Raw genomic sequence first — 19,830 nt, 5'->3', positions numbered from 1 at the left:
TTAGCTGGTAGCAGAAGGCTGTGGGCCAGTGGGGCTGCGGGCCACTGGCACCATATACTGGTCTAGAAGGATGGGTGGCAGGCATTTGGAGTGCTGGCTGTCTTTCTCTCCCCTCCTCCATACCCAGAAATGGGGAGCTCCTTCCCCGTGTGTTGTCGTCAGAGGGCATGGGGAATGGAACACTAGATCTATTCGCTGGAGTTTAGTTAGTGGAAGGGAGGAGCGACCCTTATTGTTTTGTTGGTCTTCAGATGTTCCCAGTACACTACTACTCTTGCTTTGCAATATGCCTGACTCTAGCATGCTTGGGAGGGTGGGTGGGGGGTAGCGGTGAAGGTTGTTTTTATGGGCTACCAGAATTTTACCACAGAATACAACAGGAAAAGGAAAATAGAAATTTTGAACAGCTTTTAAGTCAACTAAACCTGAATGATGTTTCATGGGACAAATGAATGCCACCCCTCTATGCCAAGGACTTTCTTCCCTGCCACATTTCAAACGCCTGTGTTAGATTTTTTTCTCAAAAAAACCCCCAAACCAAAACAAACCCCAAAACAACCCAACTACAATCAAAAAGCTACAATAATATTTTATAAGGGAAAATTTTATACAACCTAAATACAGGAAGTTCTTGAAGCAGGAATGCCCCCAGGTAGTTTTTGGCATCCTGTGGAGAAGCCAAGCCAAGCCAAGCCAAGCCAAAAAGAAAAGAAAAAAAGCTGAGCAGAATAGCAGTATGGCACCCCCTGGAGATAACACCCAGGGCAACCACCCTGATCAACTGCCCCAAAACAGGTCCTGTCTAGAGGCTCCCATGTCATACTAAGGGCTTGTCTACACGTAGAGAGCGCTGCAGTTTATTGAAGATGCTACCTACGCCGACAGGAGAGTCTCCTCTTGAGAAATATGAGTTTCTCCTGTCAGTGTAGGTACAGGTATTCCACTTCCCTAGCGAGATGGCACTATCTACACATGAGTTTTGGTTGGTATAACTGCATTGCCTAGAGGTGTTGATTAAAGATGGTCTCTTTAATCAATGTTGTCCTACAGATTACATGGATTACAGATATGGCTAAATAATACAAGGAGGTTTGTTTATTGCCAGAAGTTGGGATAGTGCAAATTTTATTGGACATCTGAAAATTTTAAGGATACAAAATTTTGGCTTGCTCAATGTGCTATTTGACCAAAGGTTAGCTCTGACTTGTAGATGAGTGGGCTGTTCAGTCTCCAGCTCCATTTGGTACTATGTGTCTCTGATATTACAACCAGCTCTCTTGCTGGCAGTAGTACAGCTACTTTTATAGCCAGTGACCAGGAACTTATTTTAGGTATAAGTTATTGAAAACCAGTCACTCTTGTGCTGGCCCCAGTCATGCTCAGGCTGTTCACTTATTTCCAGATACTTTACTGGTATGACGATAAGTATTGCCAGACTGGAAAGGGCAGATTTCTGTCAGAGATATGTACAATAACTCACCTAGTCTAACCCAAGGCAGACCTACACAATGAGGTTTTACCTCCTCATATGCCATTCTTGAGCATGCCTGCTGTAGGTATAGATAGTCAAGAACAACAAACGAACAGAAGGCATGCCCCCTGCCCCCCCACCGCTTTTTTGTCAGGTGATGCACAGTTGTTCCTTGCTGATCTTTCTTGGAAGTATCAGACATAAAACTTTCATACTTTCATTGAGTGTTAGAGCCTTCATTCTATTTTCAATTATAGCTTCTGTTGTCCATAGTTCTCCAGTACTTTTTGTCCATTTGCTAAACATCAAGTTGTGGAGTGTTTTTTCTATGATATTTCTCAAGAGGCAACTGACCTTTTGAGACATAAGATAGTTCTAGGGTGACCATGTTTCCGAAAGAGAAACTAGGACACCCCCAGCTGTTCTCCCGAAGTCCCCCACCCCAGAAGGCTGTCGCCCTTTGCTGGAACCCTACGGGGGCCCCCTCAGGAGGCTGCTGCCCTTTGCTGTAACTCTGCCATCCCCCTCCACTGGAATGCTGCCTCCCCGCTCACCTCCCCCCTGCAGGGGGGCTGGCATCTTCACTCCCGCGCCACGTTCCTCTGCACCCCACTTTTTTGACAAAAGGGGGCACGTCCTGTTTGCTCCTGACAACTGATCAAGTCAGCAAGAAAAAACAGGACAAATGCCTCTTTTTGAAAAAAAAGTCGGGATGGCCGGGACAGGACTTAAAAAGGGGCTGTCTCGGCTCCCAGCCAAAATGGAACAGATGGTCATCACCCTGGCTAGTTCTGCTTCCCCAGCCCATTCTCTGCTTCTGCGGTGGAAGCCTGTTCTTCCCCTTGCAGCCTTTCCCTGGGCTGCTGCAGGGAGGTCGGCTCTCAACAGCCTCTCGCAGGCAAACTCTGCGCAGCTCCCTGCTGGACCAGCCTAGGGGTGAACCACCGCCAGCGCCACATCCCCTACGCTGCGCCACCTCACCCAGCCTCCCTGACCCAACCCCATTCACTGCGAGCCGCTGGTCCGGCCTCTGCTCTCCTTAACCAATGACAACAGGCCGTGGGCGTGGTCCATAGCATCTAGGACCAATCAGATTCACGGGAGACACAAAGTAGTGTTCTTTGCACGCGCTTTCAGGGCCAGAAATAATTGACTTAGGCAAAGCCCAATCACTATGGCGGGGAGGCGGAACTCGTTGAGAACTATAACCAATAGGACGGTGGAGGTACCCGTATCGGGTCGTGTGGGCCAGGTAGAGCGGGAATGACAGGCGCGTGGCCTAATGGCGCAGTGAGGCAGGCGTTAGCGCAAGCCAGTCCGAGCCAATGGCGTGCGTGTGTGGGCGGGGCAGGAGGCCCCGTGCCCGGGCTCTGTGATTGGGAGATAGAGACAGAGAGAGCCCGGCCGGGCAGTGTGTGCGCTGCACGAAAATGCACTCGGATGCTGCCGCTGTCAGTGAGTAGCGGCCGGGCAGGCTGCGGGGGTCTCTGCCCGCGGGGGGCAGGCTGCAGGGGTCTCTGCCCGCGGGTCGCGGGGTGGGTCGCGCAGCCCGTCCTGGGGGCGCTGCCTGGGGCCCGAGGGGGGGAGCCCGCGGGACGGGGGCAGCGTGGGGCCTTTTGGGAGCATTTGCGGGGGCATCTGACGGGAGCCCCGTGAGGGCGCCCCGCCCCTGAGAGCCGCGGCGGGGCCGGCTGGGGAAGGTCGGGGGGACCCCGCAAGTGCCGGGGGCGGCGGGCAGGCCGGTGCCGGTGCCGGTTCTGCGGCATCGGAAATTCTGCCGGGGAGCAGTTTGTGCCACTACCCGGGCGCTGACCGAGGCTGTGACGCAGTTTCTCCAACCTTGCCCAGGAGCCCCGCGACCGGCCCGGGCCCCGCAGGGTCCCACTCGGGGGCCGGGCGTGCTGGGAGGGGGGATCCCGCCCGGGCGCCGCCTTACGGCTCGTTCCTCCGGCGGTAATTTAACGGGTTCAGTGTCAGCCCGGTGCGGGAGAAACGGGCTGTGAAGGGGAACGAGCCCGGTGCATTGTGGGGGCGGGAGTCTATCCTGCTGCACAGCGCGGTTGGGCTCAGCGCCGGGGGGGACTACAACTCCCAGGGTGCACCGCGCCCCAACTCTCCCCTGTTTGGGTAACTGCAAGTTGCTGCCCGATGCTCTGGGGCCCGCCCGGGGGCCCCGCAGTGGGGGTCGGCCTAGGTACCTTGCGGGGGGAGCGCGGGCAGGGACGTGCTCTTCACACCGGCGTGGGAGTCTGGGAGACGAGTCTAGAGCTGTCCCAGAAATAGCTCTCTTGGGGTGGGGAGCAGGAGGGGAGGCTGGGCAGCATGCTGCCCATTGCGGGAAGGGGGAGCACCCCCACTGATTGGGCTTTGTCTCTGGGGTACGATGCCCTCCGGGGGAGGGTGCAGGGGTCCCGAGCACAGGCAAGACTTTGTTTTAGGAACAGGTTGCCTGCTGAGGTGCAGGGAGGCAGGGATGCTGAGCACAGATAAGAATGTGCTTCAGGAACTTGTTCCACCTCTAAAGAGTGGAAAGGAGGCTACAGTCCCAAGCACAAGACCGTCTCAGTAACATGAGGTTGCTGCCTGTCTCTGATGGGTAAAGAGACACAGCACTGAGAACAAACACTTATTTATCTCATGGCAAAGGCTGATCATCACTATTTCTTCATATGTTCTTCTTTTGGGTGATCTCCGCAAGTCTGAAAATAGCTATTAGAAGAGGAACTGTGTACATCTTGTCAAGTATCAGAGGGCTAGCCGTGTTAGTCTGGATCTGTGAAAAGCAACAGAGTGTCTTGTGGCACCTTGTAGACTAACAGATGTATTGGAGCATAAGCTTTCGTGGGTGAATACCCACTTCATCAGATGCATGTACATCTTGGATTTTTTTGATCCCATCTTCTACCTTTGAAAAATTAGAGGTTGGAGAAAAAGGGCCTTGCATAGGCACATAGTGTATATTTAACCATATAGGATTGGGTCATTGCTCCAGCAAGTCTGATTATTATTAATTTGTATTGTCATAGCTTCTGGGAGCTGGTAACCAGCACTTGTTGCTTCAAAGGAATGTAAAAATATACCATCCCAAAATTTACATAGCTAATGGCACAGTAAAATGTACATTGGTAAATAAAATTCTCTTGAGCCCTACAGTGCACAGTTTATACCTTGAAGCTTGAGGTTACACTCACCCTGTTTTAATATATATAATGCCATATATTTATCATAAGAATATAGACAAATAGTAGGATAATTTCCGCCCGAACACATTCTCTGCAATACAGATATGGGCACATAAACATGTGTATCATGTTCTATTCAATCTTTTCAGAAGTTATTACTAAGAAAAAATAAAGGTGCAAACCCTTACTCTGAAGATGTTAGCTGGATCTGATAGACACTTCCCTCTGCTCCCTCATTTGGTTATAGGTTATCCAGTGCCCACTTAGGTCTTTTTTTTATTTCTCAGTAGGAAAGTTTGAGAGTACTGTTTCAGGTTTTCCAGCTGTCACTGGCCTCGGGTTCTCCCCGTCTTTCTCTTCCACAGTGTGCATTGAAATGCAACTGTCCCTGACAGTTCTGTGGATTCTCTTCTCTCCTCTCCTCTCCTTTTTTTTTTTTTAAACCCACTTTCATAAAATCATTTGGGTATAAGAAATCTCTATGCCAACTAATCAAGCCTTGCAAAACTTTTCTTCTCAAGTGTGAGTAACTCATTTTCAGTATAGATTTAAAAATAACTTTTTTTTATAATTAGTATTATGGTTTGAGTAAGTAGATGTCCTGGGCTGGTAAGCTTTTATGGTAATTTTGCAAGACTTAATCCTTTGATTTGTCTTCCCTCTTCCACCTAATCAGGAAGGACTTAATTATTTCTCAAGCATCTCTGATATTTTCAATACTACAGAAGATATTCAGCTCTTTAGTGATGGCCATTCTTTAACTCTTTGGCAATTTATAACCTTGCATGTCTACTTACATATAAATATTTTCCTAAATTAACACACTTTGTTGTCTCTAGTTTATACTTCTATTCTCGTTGATTAAAGTGGATGATTGAGATGAGAATTAACTGTTCTCTTAATAGCATACCTGTACATATATTGATATGAGTCTAGAACAAGACTAAGATGAGATGTGAACAATCCTCATTCTTGCATTCTTTCCTCAGAGCTTTGATTTTGCTAAACTCCATAGTTGCTCTCAGGTGATATGAACTTTGTCAATCCAGTTTCTAACTCGTCTCCATTTTTTTTCAATCCTTCTTTGAGGATGACTTCTTGCTTTGAAACATTCACTAAAAGATGTGAGATATGCTTGCCCACCTCATCCCCAGAACAAACATGTCATCTCAAGATTTCTTACTAGTTCAGTGAGTATAACTGGAAATCACTTCTGTCTTCTGTATTATAAGGCCACATGATGAGTTTATTAATGGTAAGTGGAGTGGCTTTTTCTCCTCATCACCTGTCTCCATTCTTTCAAACTGAGGAGTGTTGGATGTGTGTGATTCTAACACTTTAGTGTGGTGTGTTCCTGTTTGTGATCTTCTCTGACATTTTCATCTAGAGGTACCAATTCTCTATTTCCCTCCCTTTTTTGTCCCTCTCTGGCTTTGGGGACATTGAAAGAAAAAGATTTTTCTTGTTCTTCCTCTTTGGTCCTGTTTGAATTCGTATTTCTCTGTCTTAGGGGAAGACTCCCTTAGATACTGTGTCTCCTATGCTTTTCTAAAGGCACTGGGTTACAGCTGGCTATAAGGCTGGTGATTTTGCAAGAGTTTTGTGCTTGAGGTGGAAAGAAAGACGTACTGGAGGACCCACGACAATATGCAACCCCATATCCATTGTAAATACTTGAGCACTCAACACTACCACTTGTTCAGTCTGCCTATATAGTGATAACTAAAACTAACAAAAACTGTAAACAAAATGCATCTGGTGGGGTGAAAAATCTTTTTTTGTAGTTATGGAGAGGCTTATGTATTCAAACAATTTCTACAGTTTTTTACCCTTCTGTTTACATTCCTATATCATCTTTTATAATTTGAACCTGAAATTATGCCTTAAATGCTAAATAAAGGGAATTCTGCATCATAATAAGATCAGAAGATCATTTGCAAATTATGCACTCTTGTTTATGACCAGTTTTCCAGTGGAGATGGTAATTGCCACTTGAGTTCTATATTGCTTTATCATTAATGAGTTACAACTGCTAATACTTCTTCAGTCTAGGAAGGAGTCTCTGGATATTCAGCTAAGTAATGTGTCACGCACAACCAACTGGAACATTGTTTGAGCCAAATTGGATGGTAGAAATAGACCTTATTTTTTCCCCCAGGTGCCCATTGTTGGCACTGATTTTTACTAAACCATGGCCAACATTTTTACTTCTCTTTACATTTTGTTAAGATTATTTCAGTTAGGAATGTATACAGCCATTTTCATATTTAATGTGTGTGCAAGGCATGGCATATTGCAAAAACTCATCCAGTATTAGGCCTTGCCTACACATAGTCTATTTTAATTAAATCAGTGAACCCCTGTGGTGACCCTCTTTATTTTGATTGAAGAGTGAATTATTTTGCATCAGCTCAACCTGTTCTTAATTAATTTAAGATAAACTGAAAAGTTTGGTTTAAACTAAATAACTGTCCACATAGCCTTTTGTATTGGTTTAATTAAGGTGTGATGTCAAAATTAATTTTATGTTTAAAGTAGTGCAATGCTGTAGGTAGGCCAGCTGTTACTGTTAACATTTGTCAGCTATCTAGTGGAATAGGATTTTCTCCATAGAAAAAAGTTAATTTTTTTTTGTTACCTTGCCCTTGTATGCAACATGCAGATTGAAATAAGTAATCTTGGAATCCTGAGTTGTAGGTGACCTGTGAAACTGATTAGCAACACTTCACACTATAGCTGAGTTTAAAAATAACATATTATGCTTTTAATCTGGTGTAAATTAGTGCATCAAATGACTCGCCTCACTGAATCAAATTTTGGTTCTTTTCTCTGCTTTTTAATGTTAACATGTATGGCTGTATCTTTAAAACATACCAGAACAAAATTTAGTAGGATTCTTCAGAAAAAAGAAACCCTAATCTTCATCTTTTTGTTTTCTGCCTTTGGTTATGAATATAAGGTTTCAGAGCTGTGCATTTTGGAAATTGTGGGTTTTAGGCCTTGTTGAAAATCTTGGTGCATTTCAGATCTGGGTTTTCATTTTAAAGTGTCTTCACAAGGTAAACTGAGACACTGTTATGAGTCTGTAGGCAGACCTAGGTCCTTCTCATTGCTGAAACTTAACTATTTTTAAAACTGATTCTAGTTAATGTGGTTTGCCTGAGTGAAGAGAGGTAATTTGTTTTTTTTTTTAAGTAGCTTTGTTAGATAGGCTGGTATGAAATTTTGTAGTTTGGAATTTTTGTAAATAATTCTGTTTCTTCACTGTGCAGTCATACTCTTTTTAAACTAGGTTCAGGGAATACAATTTTGAGCATACTCCCTCTCTTCTCTACCTTCCTCTTTTTCTTTTCCTCAGGGGATGTTAGGTTCAAAGTCAAATTATTATAATCTAACTGCTGAACAATGTACTCGATACATCCAGCAATTGGATTATTTTACTGTATCCCAGTGTTTCATAGTACACTATTGCCGATACATCTGTGTTTTGGTCTGGTCTACGCTACAGAGCTAGGTCGATGCAAGGCAGCTTATGTCAACCTAACTCTGTAAGCATCTACACTAAAATGTCGCTCCCGCTGATGTAACTTGGTCACTATGCTGGCTTAACAGTGCTTAGGACAATGCAGTAGGCACTGCATTATATACTTGACTTTAGTAGCCTTCAGGAGGTGTCCCATAACACCCCACCATGACCGCTCCGGTCACCATTTTGAACTCTGCTGGCTGGATGCCAGGTACACAGATACACGCCCCTCTCCTTCTAAAGCCCCTCAAATTTTTGAAATTCTATTTCCTGTTTGCTTAGTGTGGAGAGCTCACCTAACAACTGCCTAGCTGACCATGCTGGCTCCATGCTGCAGACTCACTACTGCCTGGTGTACACAGGAAATGGTGTCTCTCTTGGGTCTGTTGAGATAAGAGGCTGTGCAGGCACAGCTCTGCTCCAGCCAGAGAAATGTGGATATCTATGAGCAGATTGCTCGAGGTATGGGGGAAAAGGGCTACAAGAGGGACCTGCATCACCTGCAACAATGCTGTGTGAAACCCAAGGAGCTGCGGCAGGAGTTCCAGAAGGCAAGCGAGGCTAATAGTTGCTTTGGTGTGAGCCACAGACATGCCACTTTTACAAAGAGCTGCATGCCATCCTTGGCAGAGACTCCATTACGATCCCCAAGAGCTTTATGGATACTTCAGGAGAGATGGAATCACAGCCCTTGGAGTGAACAGCAAGGAGGAAGTGTTGGATGAGAAGGGGGGGGATTATGGGGGACAGGCGACAAGGGGATCCAGTGGTGCAGCGAGTCAGGCCTTTTTTTTTTTTTTGGACTCCAGAGCAGTCCCTACAGTCCAGCCTGAGTGAGCTTGATCCAGGGGAAGGAACCTCTGGTAAGTATGCAGTTTGCTTTGGTATTGCAGGGACACATCTGTTCATTTACTCTTTTTTAAATCATGTTAGAAGAGGTAGAGAAATAACCCATAGAGACAGAGTCACTATCTGCTTCTCATTTCCATGTAGAGTTAGGCAGAGGGGGCCCTGCAGAACAGTTTGTTTCTGTGCACTGGGATGTCCCGTGAATCCTCCAAAGAAATCTTGAGGAAACTTTCCTGAAGGTAGTCTGCAATCCTCTAGGGAGGGCTGCCTTATTTCTTCTGCAGCCGTAGGACACTTTCCCACGCCACTTTGCAATTACTTCTGCAGGCACCGTTGTAGCACACAGGGCTAGCAGCATATGGGCCCGGTCTGCAGCCGAAGACATGCAGGACCTATTCCCTTTCACCCTCGGTTACCCTCAGGAGTGAGATATCAGCTAAAATCACTACTGCTTGTGGAAAATGGTGTCAGTATTCAGTTCATTTTCCTTATCCGCATATACTGATGCCTGTGTGTTTCTTTCTCCCCTCTCCTCCATCCTTGTATTGTCCCAATTTGCTCCCTTCCCGCTGGGCTGTACTCAATATGGCTGGGACTGCCACCGTGCTGTGTGAATCCCAAAGAGAAGTGAGAATGTAGTGTTTGTAACTTGTGTGGATCAAGGGGAGTGACTTCAGTATACCAGGTTTGCATTTATCTTGTGAATACACTCATGGTAGTACCTCTGTGCATTGTATCTTTTGCAGCTGGAAATGTGGCCTTGAGATCTTTCCATCCACACTAGTGGAGTGGCTCAGCCAGATGAGACGGAGAAGGAAGAGGATGAAGGATGACACGTTCCAAAAGATCCTGCAAGCCTCTGGTGCTTCGGATACCGAGCACAAGGCTTGGAGAATCCCCTAGCAGAATGAATGGACAGGGATAGTACGAAGAATAGAAAAGCACAGGAAAAGGAGAGAGACATCTAGCAGGAGATGCTAGCACTTTTCAAGTAGCAAACAAACATGCTGGAGGCTCTTGTTGACCTTCAGGTTCAACAGACCCATGCTCTCCTCCCTCTGCAACCCATAGAGAACTGCATTCTGGGACCTACCTGTGCACCCCCACATTCCACATGGTGTCTGGGGCTGCTTCAACTATCCTTACCACTCCACTCTGGGGGAGAGTACAGGCAATCACAGCCGCCCATACACTGAGCTGTGAGAGAGACGGTCGATGTATGTGTTGTGAAATGGAAATGACTGTTCTTTCCCTGTATTTATAAAGTTTCGTTCAGTTATAAATATGTCTGTTTGCATGAGTTTGGAATAAGTCTATTTATGGAAATGTAATTCATCTTTATTAGTTCACAACATATGCTGTTTGGAGCTGACATCATTCACAGATAATAGCAATAGGTGCATTTGCAGTGTTCTAGTACTACACACGCAACACTTCTTACAAGGTTCATACCGAGGTGCAAAAAAAAGAAAAGGCCGGGCAGAGCACACTACAGCAACACACATTACTGTCGCTCACTATTAAAAAGGTCTTTCAAAGCCTCCCTGTTGAGTTCTTCTTATAGGCCTGGTATATGGTTGCTCAAAATCAACAGAAACTTTTCCCCCTTTGCTCTATAGATATTGTGAAGCACACAACAGGCAGCTATAACCACTGCGATATTTTTTTGACTGAGGTCTAAACTCGGGAGTAGACGGCAACAGTGGCCTTTCAAGTGGCCAAAGACACATTCAACTGTCATTCTGCGCCTGCTGAGCTTGTAGTTGAAGTGCTCCTTGCTGCTATTGAGATGGCCAGTTTGCAGCTTCATGAGCCATGGGAGTAAGGGGTAGGCTGAGTCTCCTAAGATCACTATTGGTATTTCAACATCCCTAATGTAATCCTCGAGTCTGGAAAGAAAGTCCCTGCTTGCAGCTTTCTGAACAGGCCTGTGTTCTTAAAGATGCGTGCGTCAAGCACCGTCCCTGACTATCCTGTGTTGATGTCAGTAAAATGTCCCTAGTGATCCACCTGTGCTTGCAGTATCACAGAGAAGTAGCCCTTTCTATTTATGTACTCCGTGGAAAGGTGGTCTGGTGCCAAAATAAGGATATGTGTGCCATCTATCACCTCACTGCTGTTGGTGAACCTCATTGCTGCAAAGCCATCCACTATATCAGCACATTGCCCAGAGACACAGTCCTTCATAGTAGGATGCGATTAATAGCCCTGCACACTTACATCATAGCAATTCCCATGTTAGATTTCCCAGCTCCAAATTGATTCCTGACCGGTAACAATCTGGTGTTGCAAGTCTTCCACATGCTGATTGCCACTCACTTTTGCACTGTCAGTGCAGATCTCATTTTGGTGTCACTGCTCCAGAGGACTGAGGCAAGCTCTGCACACACTTCCAGGAATGACATGCATCCGCCGAAGTGGGTATTCACCCACGAAAGCTCATGCTCCAATATGTCTGTTAGTCTATAAGGTGCCACAGGACTCTTTGCTGCACTTCCAGGAACGTGGCCTTGCCCATCCAAATGTTCTGCAGCTACTGCTCATCATCCCATACCCACATAATGATGCGATCCTACCAATCAGTGCTTGTTTCTCAGGCCCAGAACCGGCACGCCAACATCTGCAGCTGCTCCATGAATGCCAACAACAATCTTGAATTGTTTCTTTCTATGTCCCACAGCAGGCTAGCCACCAAGGAATTGTCATGTTCCCCACTGCTCCTCTGGTGGCTCTGCAAATACTGCAGGATCAGGCGCATTGTGCTCGCAGTGCTCATCACAGTAGTGCAGAGCTGTGCAGGATCCATGCTTCACACAGAGATGGTGGATGTGTGGGTTTGCGGGGCTTTTGAAAAGAGATGCAACACCTCATGGGGTGCAGATAAAATTATGGGATGGTGAAAAACTGAACCATGGCACATTAAAATCATGTCCCCAGTCACCCCTTTGCTGCTTGTTCGCTCCATGAAGCATTGCAAACCATTCCCCAAACACCCAGCACTAGATGGTGTCAAGTTGCACAGTGGGATAGATACCCACGGTGCACTGTTCTCAGCATATTTGCAAATGCTAGTAGTGAGGATGTGCACCACCAACACGAGCATAGTGTGGACATGCAAAAGCCATGTAATTACCGTGGCAACTGTATGTCGACTTAACTTAGGTTGACTTAATTTTGTAAAGTAGACTTGCCCTCAGTAATAGAAAACAATTAGAGATGGCTCTGATCTAGATTTTAAATAAGAGTACACATGGAGGGGAAAATAAACAAAACAACCACATATGGGGATATTAGTTGGATACTTAACTTTTCAATATAAACAGTAGATATGGCAGTTAATCTGCATATCAGTTTAATTAAATACTTTAGATTCAATGGGTATGAATGAAAGAGAGAGAGAGTTCATGTAGATTCTTCCACACACCCAGATAAGCATTCCAAAATGTTAAGGGAGGTCTTACTTGTTTTTCAGTTACTAATCTCTTTAAATACCAGGGTTAATTGATAGTGAATCAATACTGTGTGCAATAGTTATGGTTCTATTTTTAGCTTCAATTATGAGATTTTAGTTGCTCAGTTTTGCAAACTAATTAGTTTAGCCTTAAATTTTCTACTGTGTTCAAACCCTGAGGTGACTTTTTTTTTCTTTTGTGGAAAGCCCAAACGAAATAAATCCATTTGTAGTTCTTGCAAGTGCGTGTGGGTAATACTCTTGGCTGTATGTTCTAATTCAGTTTGCACTCGGGTAGCTCAACGACAACCAAAGGTAGGTTAGATTTCTAATGAGAACTGAAACACAAGCCAAGTTTGAAGAAAATTGGTTCAGTTTTAATCTTGAACACTTAAAATTGGAAATTTCACAAATGCACAGTAGAATTTTTGACTGTAATCTGTTTCCTCGAGAAACATGCCAAATATATTGCAGGTTCTTTTGCTTTGGCCATGATTGTTAGATAGTTGATGAGGGGCATTTTGCAAACGCTATGTGGTTTCTTTTCTATCTTTGTTTTGTAGATTTTTGGTTTTGGTCACATCATGATTGATCATGAATAATTGACCTGCCCAAGCCAACAGTGTCAACACTTGTTCTTAATTCAGGCAGCATTTTCTACTGAACTTCATACCAAAAAGGCTTGAAACACGTAGGTTTGGAACACTTCTTTTTCTCAACTCTTTTCTCCTTGTTACAGTTTTGGGATTGGAAAATGTTAGCAGTATTTCCCTCTTCATCTGTATTACATAGTTCATTCTGAAGCATCACAAAGTATTTTAGGAAATCTGGAGTTAGCAGTTGCTTCATTCACCAGTGAAACACAATTAGCACTGGGGTGGAAACCAATGGACAGATATACACAGTACATCAGTTTTGACAAAGGACACTAAGGCAAGCCCCATATCTTATTGAAAGTGCCATAAACTAGTCTTTTTAGTGGCCACAGAGCAAGCAGACTCTCTGGTTGGCTACTTGCATTTAGGTCTCTTGCATTTGACACCAGCACAATAAATTGCATGGAATTCAGCTACCATAGACTACCTCATTTTCCTGCCGGAAAAAAACTGAGTAGTGTCTGACAAATTGTTGTGTTCTGAGACCCATCACTCATTCTAGTGAAGAATATCCTGTGTATTAGCTGTCCCACATAAGCTTAAGTAGTGGGCTGTTGTGTTAGCAGTCTTCTTCTGAATGTATAAAAACACTTTCACTATAAATTTCCATTCTTGAAGGAGTGTTTCCAACTGCTAGAAATTAGTCTACTTTCATTTAAGGTTTAAGTTTTGTTGCAGCTCCATCCATCCTCCTCTTCCTTTTTCTGGGCAGAATGGGATGAGGTCTGACTGCATTTTAGCTTGTTCTCTCTATCCTTCCCTCTAATTTTGACTACAAGATAATTGGTCTTGAGAAGGGGGAGGTGATAATAGTTGTGAAAATGTTTCCATCTCTGTTCATGTAGAGCTGTAGTGTGAAATAAAATCATTCTATATCTTGTCTTGCTTTCGCTTCTCTGAGATGTGGGATCAGTTTGAAAAGTAGTGTATAAAATCAATAAGTATTGATAAAACCATGGCCCATCCTAAAGCGACAGCACCGTTTTCGTGACTGGTTAGAGGAATGGTCATCTTAACAGGTTACATGATTCAAAGTGTGGATACAGCAAATCTTCTGCCATCACAGTCAGAGTTGCATATCCACACAACTTTTTACCTTTTTGTACGTTGCAGTCTGAGAAAATCTGGGCAACTATCCCGAAATGCCTCTGCAAGAAATGAAGTACCCAGAGTTCGTTGTCACAAAATAGAACCATTTATCATATGTGGTAATGCACTTTGGGGATGTCCCTCCCTACGTAGCTAGGGAAGAGGAAGATTGGCTAACTTGGTGACACAGTCATGCTTAGGGTATCCTGTAAACACTCCTAGGCTAGCAAAACATGATCTGCCATGATTATTTCTAACAGTGTTTAAGTCAAAGGGTGTGTGGGGACCATGTATAAAGCCAGCAGTACTATTAATTGTAAAACTCAGTTAAGTCTTTCAAGACCTACTTTTTTTTTCCAGGTTTGGAAAACTAGTCAATGTTGACTTAATTTCTTTTCTTAAGATGTTTTCAAATGCTTTTAGATCCCCAACTCTACTCTTATCACTAGTTTCAAAGACACTGACTTATGGCAAACTGGGAAAATGGCATATAGGAGAACTTGAGACCACCAAAGGAGAGAAGCATCTGATTGTGATCCCAGACTTAAGTCTCTTCTGGAGCAGAAGTGCGGGCATTTGGTATTATTGTCCATGACAAATAAATCTATGGTGTGAGTCCCCCACTGATGGAATATTGGCTCTGTGATGGACTTCTGTAGTGATCACTTGTAGTTGGTTAATGCATGTTGTTAACACGATGTCCAAAGCCTGATGGCTTCCTGGCAGATGTAGGTGTGATGTTTTGGGGATCACCCAGACCAGTAAGGGGTTCTGTCACTGCCTGCCCTGTAAGCTTGGGGTTCCTAAATGCTGTGCTGCTATCTCAGAAGGAGCTTTGAGAGCCTTAACGTGGTTCCCTAGCCTACTGCTAGCCTTTACTTTTCATAATTAAATCCCTCCAAATGTTCTATTGTTTTGATTTTGAATGTGTAACGCCACTTTACCAATGTGATTTTTTTTATCTTTTCCCTTTTGGTTGGAGTTAGAATTAAGATGTCATCTGTTTTCACATTATCACTAATAATGTTCACATGAATACAGAAAACTTGGGATGGACTAGGGTTTAACTGCTGCTGTAAAAAAACAAAAACAACCTAGAAACATTTTTGTGTAGGTCCCATCAAATGTGATAGCTTGAATTCTTGAATTTTTTAAAAACATTCATTTAAAATTTGAAGACATTTCCATCAGACTATAACTATGAGAAAGTATATTAGATATTAGGATAAATTAAGTGTATTTGAAACCCCTAATATAACACATTCTTTCTTTTAATGGGCACCAATTTAAATCCTATTTTAGATTGAAAATATTTTGCCTAGTATTGTTACAAGTACCACCCACAATTACTTTAACTCTTAGTTTAGAATAGAACAATTGTTCAACTTTTTCAGCTCATTTACTCTCTACGCTCTGTTACTCTGGCTACTCAGTTTCACTCTGTGTGGAACTTTCACATAGCAACAGAGAAAAGAAAAATATTTAGATTGTGAAATCCTTAGGGTAGGGATTGTGTCTCACTATATTTGGACAGTGCCTTGCACATTATGGGTGCTACTATAATACAAATGATCAGATTTTTTTAGTAGGAAAACTGATTATAAAAGGACAAATTGTAAAGGGAGACTCAAGAAAAAATTTAGTACCTGAAACTATTTTTTACTCATTTTGATTGAAGTGTCCAGATCCTTTTTGAATTGACTTGCATTACTACTATTTCACATCTTTGGAAGGAAGGTATGTAGGTGATCCCGATCCGGCGGGTAGTATAGACGTACCCACAGTTGCAGCAGTTGTCATTTCAGCAAATGATAAACAAAGAGATTCTTCTGAGACCATCAGCAGTATTGCTTTCACTCTCATGGTAGCAGTGTGCTTCAGGTGTATGGTTTCAGTCCCCAAAGGTTTTTAGATTGAGACTTCTTTTTAAACAAGAAGTCAAGGCTAAGTCTGCTGTGTAGCAGTATGTGTACTTACCATCATGTCTCAAAAAGGTTCATAAATGTTTATTTTTATTGAGTTTGGCTGTTGATATTTCAGCTAGTCTCTTTTAAAGGAATTTCTTCTGATTTTGCTGTTCTGTCCCTTTGTTTTTGGAATTACTTACCATATTAAATAGATTATTTATATAGAGTAACTCAGTTTTTGGCTTTCACAGTGCAATTTTTTTATCAGTCTTTTATTTGGCTGGAAAAAATCAGGGTAAATCAAACAATGTGAGAGAATCTAGCCAGCATAGTTAATAGAGTATAGTAATAAGATGTGGTCTGCCCTTGAATTAAGCTATACCAGGTGTGGTGAGGAACAGAATTATAGATCAGCGAAATTATTCCTTCCAGCGAAGGTACTGAATTAAAAACTATGACTTTGTGTCTCTGAAATGTTAAAAACACTATTATGAGAGAATTCCAAATCCATGCATAATGTAGATTCTTAAGAAGTTGGGACTTCCCTCAACTATACCTTTTCTCTTACAGCAGTGTTCCTCCTATGAGAATAATCGGAATTGTACTGTACTTTTACATAGACTTAGTTTTTAATGTTTCACATACCTTACCTCTGTACTCTGGTTTCCATAGAGTGTGTGTTTTGAGGATTGTTTTGGAATATTAAAGATGGAGGTGTGGAAATTATATTTTTTTGCTTTTTTCTGTGACTTTTATTTGTTTAGAAGCTGGAGAGAGACAAATGAAATGTTTCTTTGCAGAAATGCTTTACTATAATGACTGGTATTAGTAGGGCGACCATATGTCCTGGCATTAGGAGCTTTGTCTTATACAGGCAGCTGTGCTCCCTCCTCTCCCCAGAAAGTCCCAGTTTTTCACACTTGCTATCTGGTCACCCTAGGTATTAGTGGATCCTCCAAGTAAAATTCTTTTATATGGGAGGGTTATGCTGGTTATGTGATTGATATCTCTTTGGCTATTCTGAGAGGGCTGTTCAGATAGTGTTATGCAAATGTTCACTACCATTTTTGGTCGCATTTAAGTTCATAGAGCTACTTATCACTACATTTGGTAATGTTTGCATGATTAGTCCCAAATACGATGCTTCTCAGGTTATGAACTTTGGCGCTGGACTGTACTTCACTACTGACAAGGGTTAACTTTTGCTAGCTTTGGATCTTAGCATACTTTTATTTTTAGCAAGAATATTACACTTTGCATACATGGAAGAATTCCATTGACGTAGTTTTGGACATGAAGGAGCCTTAGGCATGGGGAGGAGTTTTAAAAACCTAAATATAAACTCAGGTTAAAAATCTCTTGCATGAGACATCAAAAGTAAGGAAATACAAAATTATTTTTTTCATTCCTTAGCTAGGTATTGCTGCTTTGTGCCTCTTGTATCTGTAGGCAAAAGTCAGCATAGGTCCTGTATAAATGTTTCCCATCGCTTTCGTTGGTCAATATGTACTTGCATTTAAAGTAATCAAACTAACTTAAAAATGTAATGTTTATGATAGTTAATCAAATTCTCCTAGAAGGAATGTGCTTTGGATATTAACTTACCATAGGGGCGGATGGGAAAGTGATAGGATATGTAGAGTGGAGGGCAACTCTGTTTCATGGATCCTGTTTTTTGTGGGGCGGGGGTTAAATTTGGCTTTATGAACTTAAGTGTATTCTGATTTTTTGTGAATTTAATTTTGCCTATGCTGGAGGAGATCTGTGTGTATGATAAAAATACATAGAATTTCTTTTAATGAGTTGCACTTACTAATTCCCATGCTGTGGCAAAAATTGTACAGTCCCTTTCCTCAAAGAGATGGGAGGATTTTATTGATGTTATGAAGCCTGAGTGAGTACTTTTTTCATCAGAGCCTGGTAGTGGGTTTTTCAAAAAAGAAGAGAATACATAAAATCTTGTTTCTAGCCATAAAATCTATATTCCATAGTATAATTTAAACTAGGATAAGAGACACAACTAAATTTTATTTTTTCCTCTAGATTTTCAGCTGAACTCTCATCTATCAACACTGGCAAATATTCACAAGATTTACCACACCCTCAATAGGCTGGTAATGACTTGCAATCTTCTCTTTATTTAATAGCTAGTTATTTACTCTTGAATGCATTTATTTGTGCTTTGAAATATTTAGATTATTATATTTAAAAGTTTTGGGGACTCCACATTACGGTTTCACAGTTAACTGTCACTTGTGCTTTGATTGCTTAAGGTTGCATGTGTATGCACAAGAGGTCAACATTAAGATGTGGCTGTGTCCAGTGGAGCCCTTGTCTCCATATGTGTACATTATGGTATGCATGGAAGCATGTGTGAAAACTGCATGTTCCTTTTGCTTACAGTTTTTATCAGTGTCAGGCTCCTTACAGTAAATGTGGGAAAACATACACTGTAAACACATCAGTCCATTTAGAGCAATACAAAGAATGAGGCATGGGCTGTTGATGATCCTTGCCTTCTTCACTGAACAGTCACAGTATTTTCCACAGCATAGCTAGCCATGCACACACTTACAGTTTAGGGCAACTGAACCTGTATTTCCCGCAGTGGTCCAGTAAGACCACACACTCTCAGGCTTTCAGTTACCCAGTTGTTTCTCCCGGATGGAGACACATGTCTCCCTCCCTTCTGACCAGAGTATTTTTAGGCTGCACAGATGTCTGTGTTCACTGTGCAGGTCCCAGCACAGATAGGTTGCTTGAGAACACCTGTTTGCTTTTCTTTAGAGATGGTTAACACATTTAATTGCAGCAATTGCAAGGTGCCACACAGCACTTTCTGTGCAAGCCTACTTTATTTGTAAGGTAAAAAGCATTACAGAGAAAAGGTTTAAAACAGTAAAAGAATCCAAATGAGTGCTAATAAGCTTGCCAGAATTAACTGCAGCCCTAACATGGATTCTGACAGGAGCTGTTCTTTAATCTCCTCACCTAAGGAGATTTCTTGTGGTTACCAATTTATTATAGCTTCAGCTCAGAACAAGCACCCAGTCTTATGTGACCTCAGTAGGCCAACTCTTTCCAAACCTGATTGGGGCTTTCTGTAAACCAAAGGCCTTGTCCATTTGCTGGACCATGAAGAAGGCCATGAGCCAGTTTAAAACCAGGGTATTTATTTAAAAACCTTTTTTGGTCTGTTGGTTTCTGGAGAAAGTAGTTTGAACTAGTATATATGAACTTTTCTGGGGAGGTGGCTTCTCTGGAAATGTTACTGTCTTAGTGAATTTGCTGAATTAGCCCCTGGTGTTCTCCTATTTACCCTTCCTCTGGAAATGCACACAATTCCACAATAACACATACATAATTGATTTTTAATGAAACAATGAACTCCAAAGATGTTAAAATGAATTAAAGTTTAATTTAATAAGTTTATTTAGGGTATTGCAGGCAATTAGAGCATTATATCTCCCTCCTACAGAAGTAGGTGTAACTAGGGTGCTGGCTGACACCCTAGGGGATCCCACTGACTGAATCAGGGGCAATGCATTCTTCTTGAAAGTCGGGGGGCCCATGAAGCCCCACCTCCCCTGTGGCCCTGCCCTTGTCTCCCTATTTCCCCTGAGGCCCTGTCCCCTGGCCAAGCTGGAAGCCGGAGCCTGGCTTGGGAGCCTCCACTTGCCCAGGGTGGGGAGGAGCCTG

At 42.8% G+C, this 19,830-nt stretch overlaps 1 protein-coding gene across 6 annotated transcripts in view; it reads left to right on the top strand.

The window, feature by feature from the left end:
- Positions 1-2,740: 2,740 nt before the first annotated feature.
- DCUN1D4 (defective in cullin neddylation 1 domain containing 4) overlaps positions 2,741-19,830 on the top strand; it is a 58,478-nt gene continuing 41,388 nt past the window's right edge. For 2 of the 6 annotated variants that reach the window (XM_039540346.1, XM_039540345.1), the window contains exon 1: positions 18,175-18,245. Coding sequence is in view for 3 of the 6 variants with exons in the window: in XM_039540341.1 (XP_039396275.1) it covers positions 2,902-2,926; positions 18,175-18,245 (96 nt within the window). In the remaining 3 variants the exon portion in view is untranslated. Of the gene's footprint in view, positions 2,927-18,174; positions 18,246-19,830 lie in introns of those variants that run through there. The other 4 variants (XM_039540341.1, XM_039540342.1, XM_039540344.1 and 1 more) reach the window with 4 other exon arrangements.

The sequence above is a fragment of the Mauremys reevesii genome, linkage group 5, assembly GCF_016161935.1.
Source record: "Mauremys reevesii isolate NIE-2019 linkage group 5, ASM1616193v1, whole genome shotgun sequence".
Classification (NCBI taxonomy): domain Eukaryota; kingdom Metazoa; phylum Chordata; order Testudines; family Geoemydidae; genus Mauremys; species Mauremys reevesii.
This window is presented reverse-complemented; position numbering and strand designations above follow the sequence as displayed.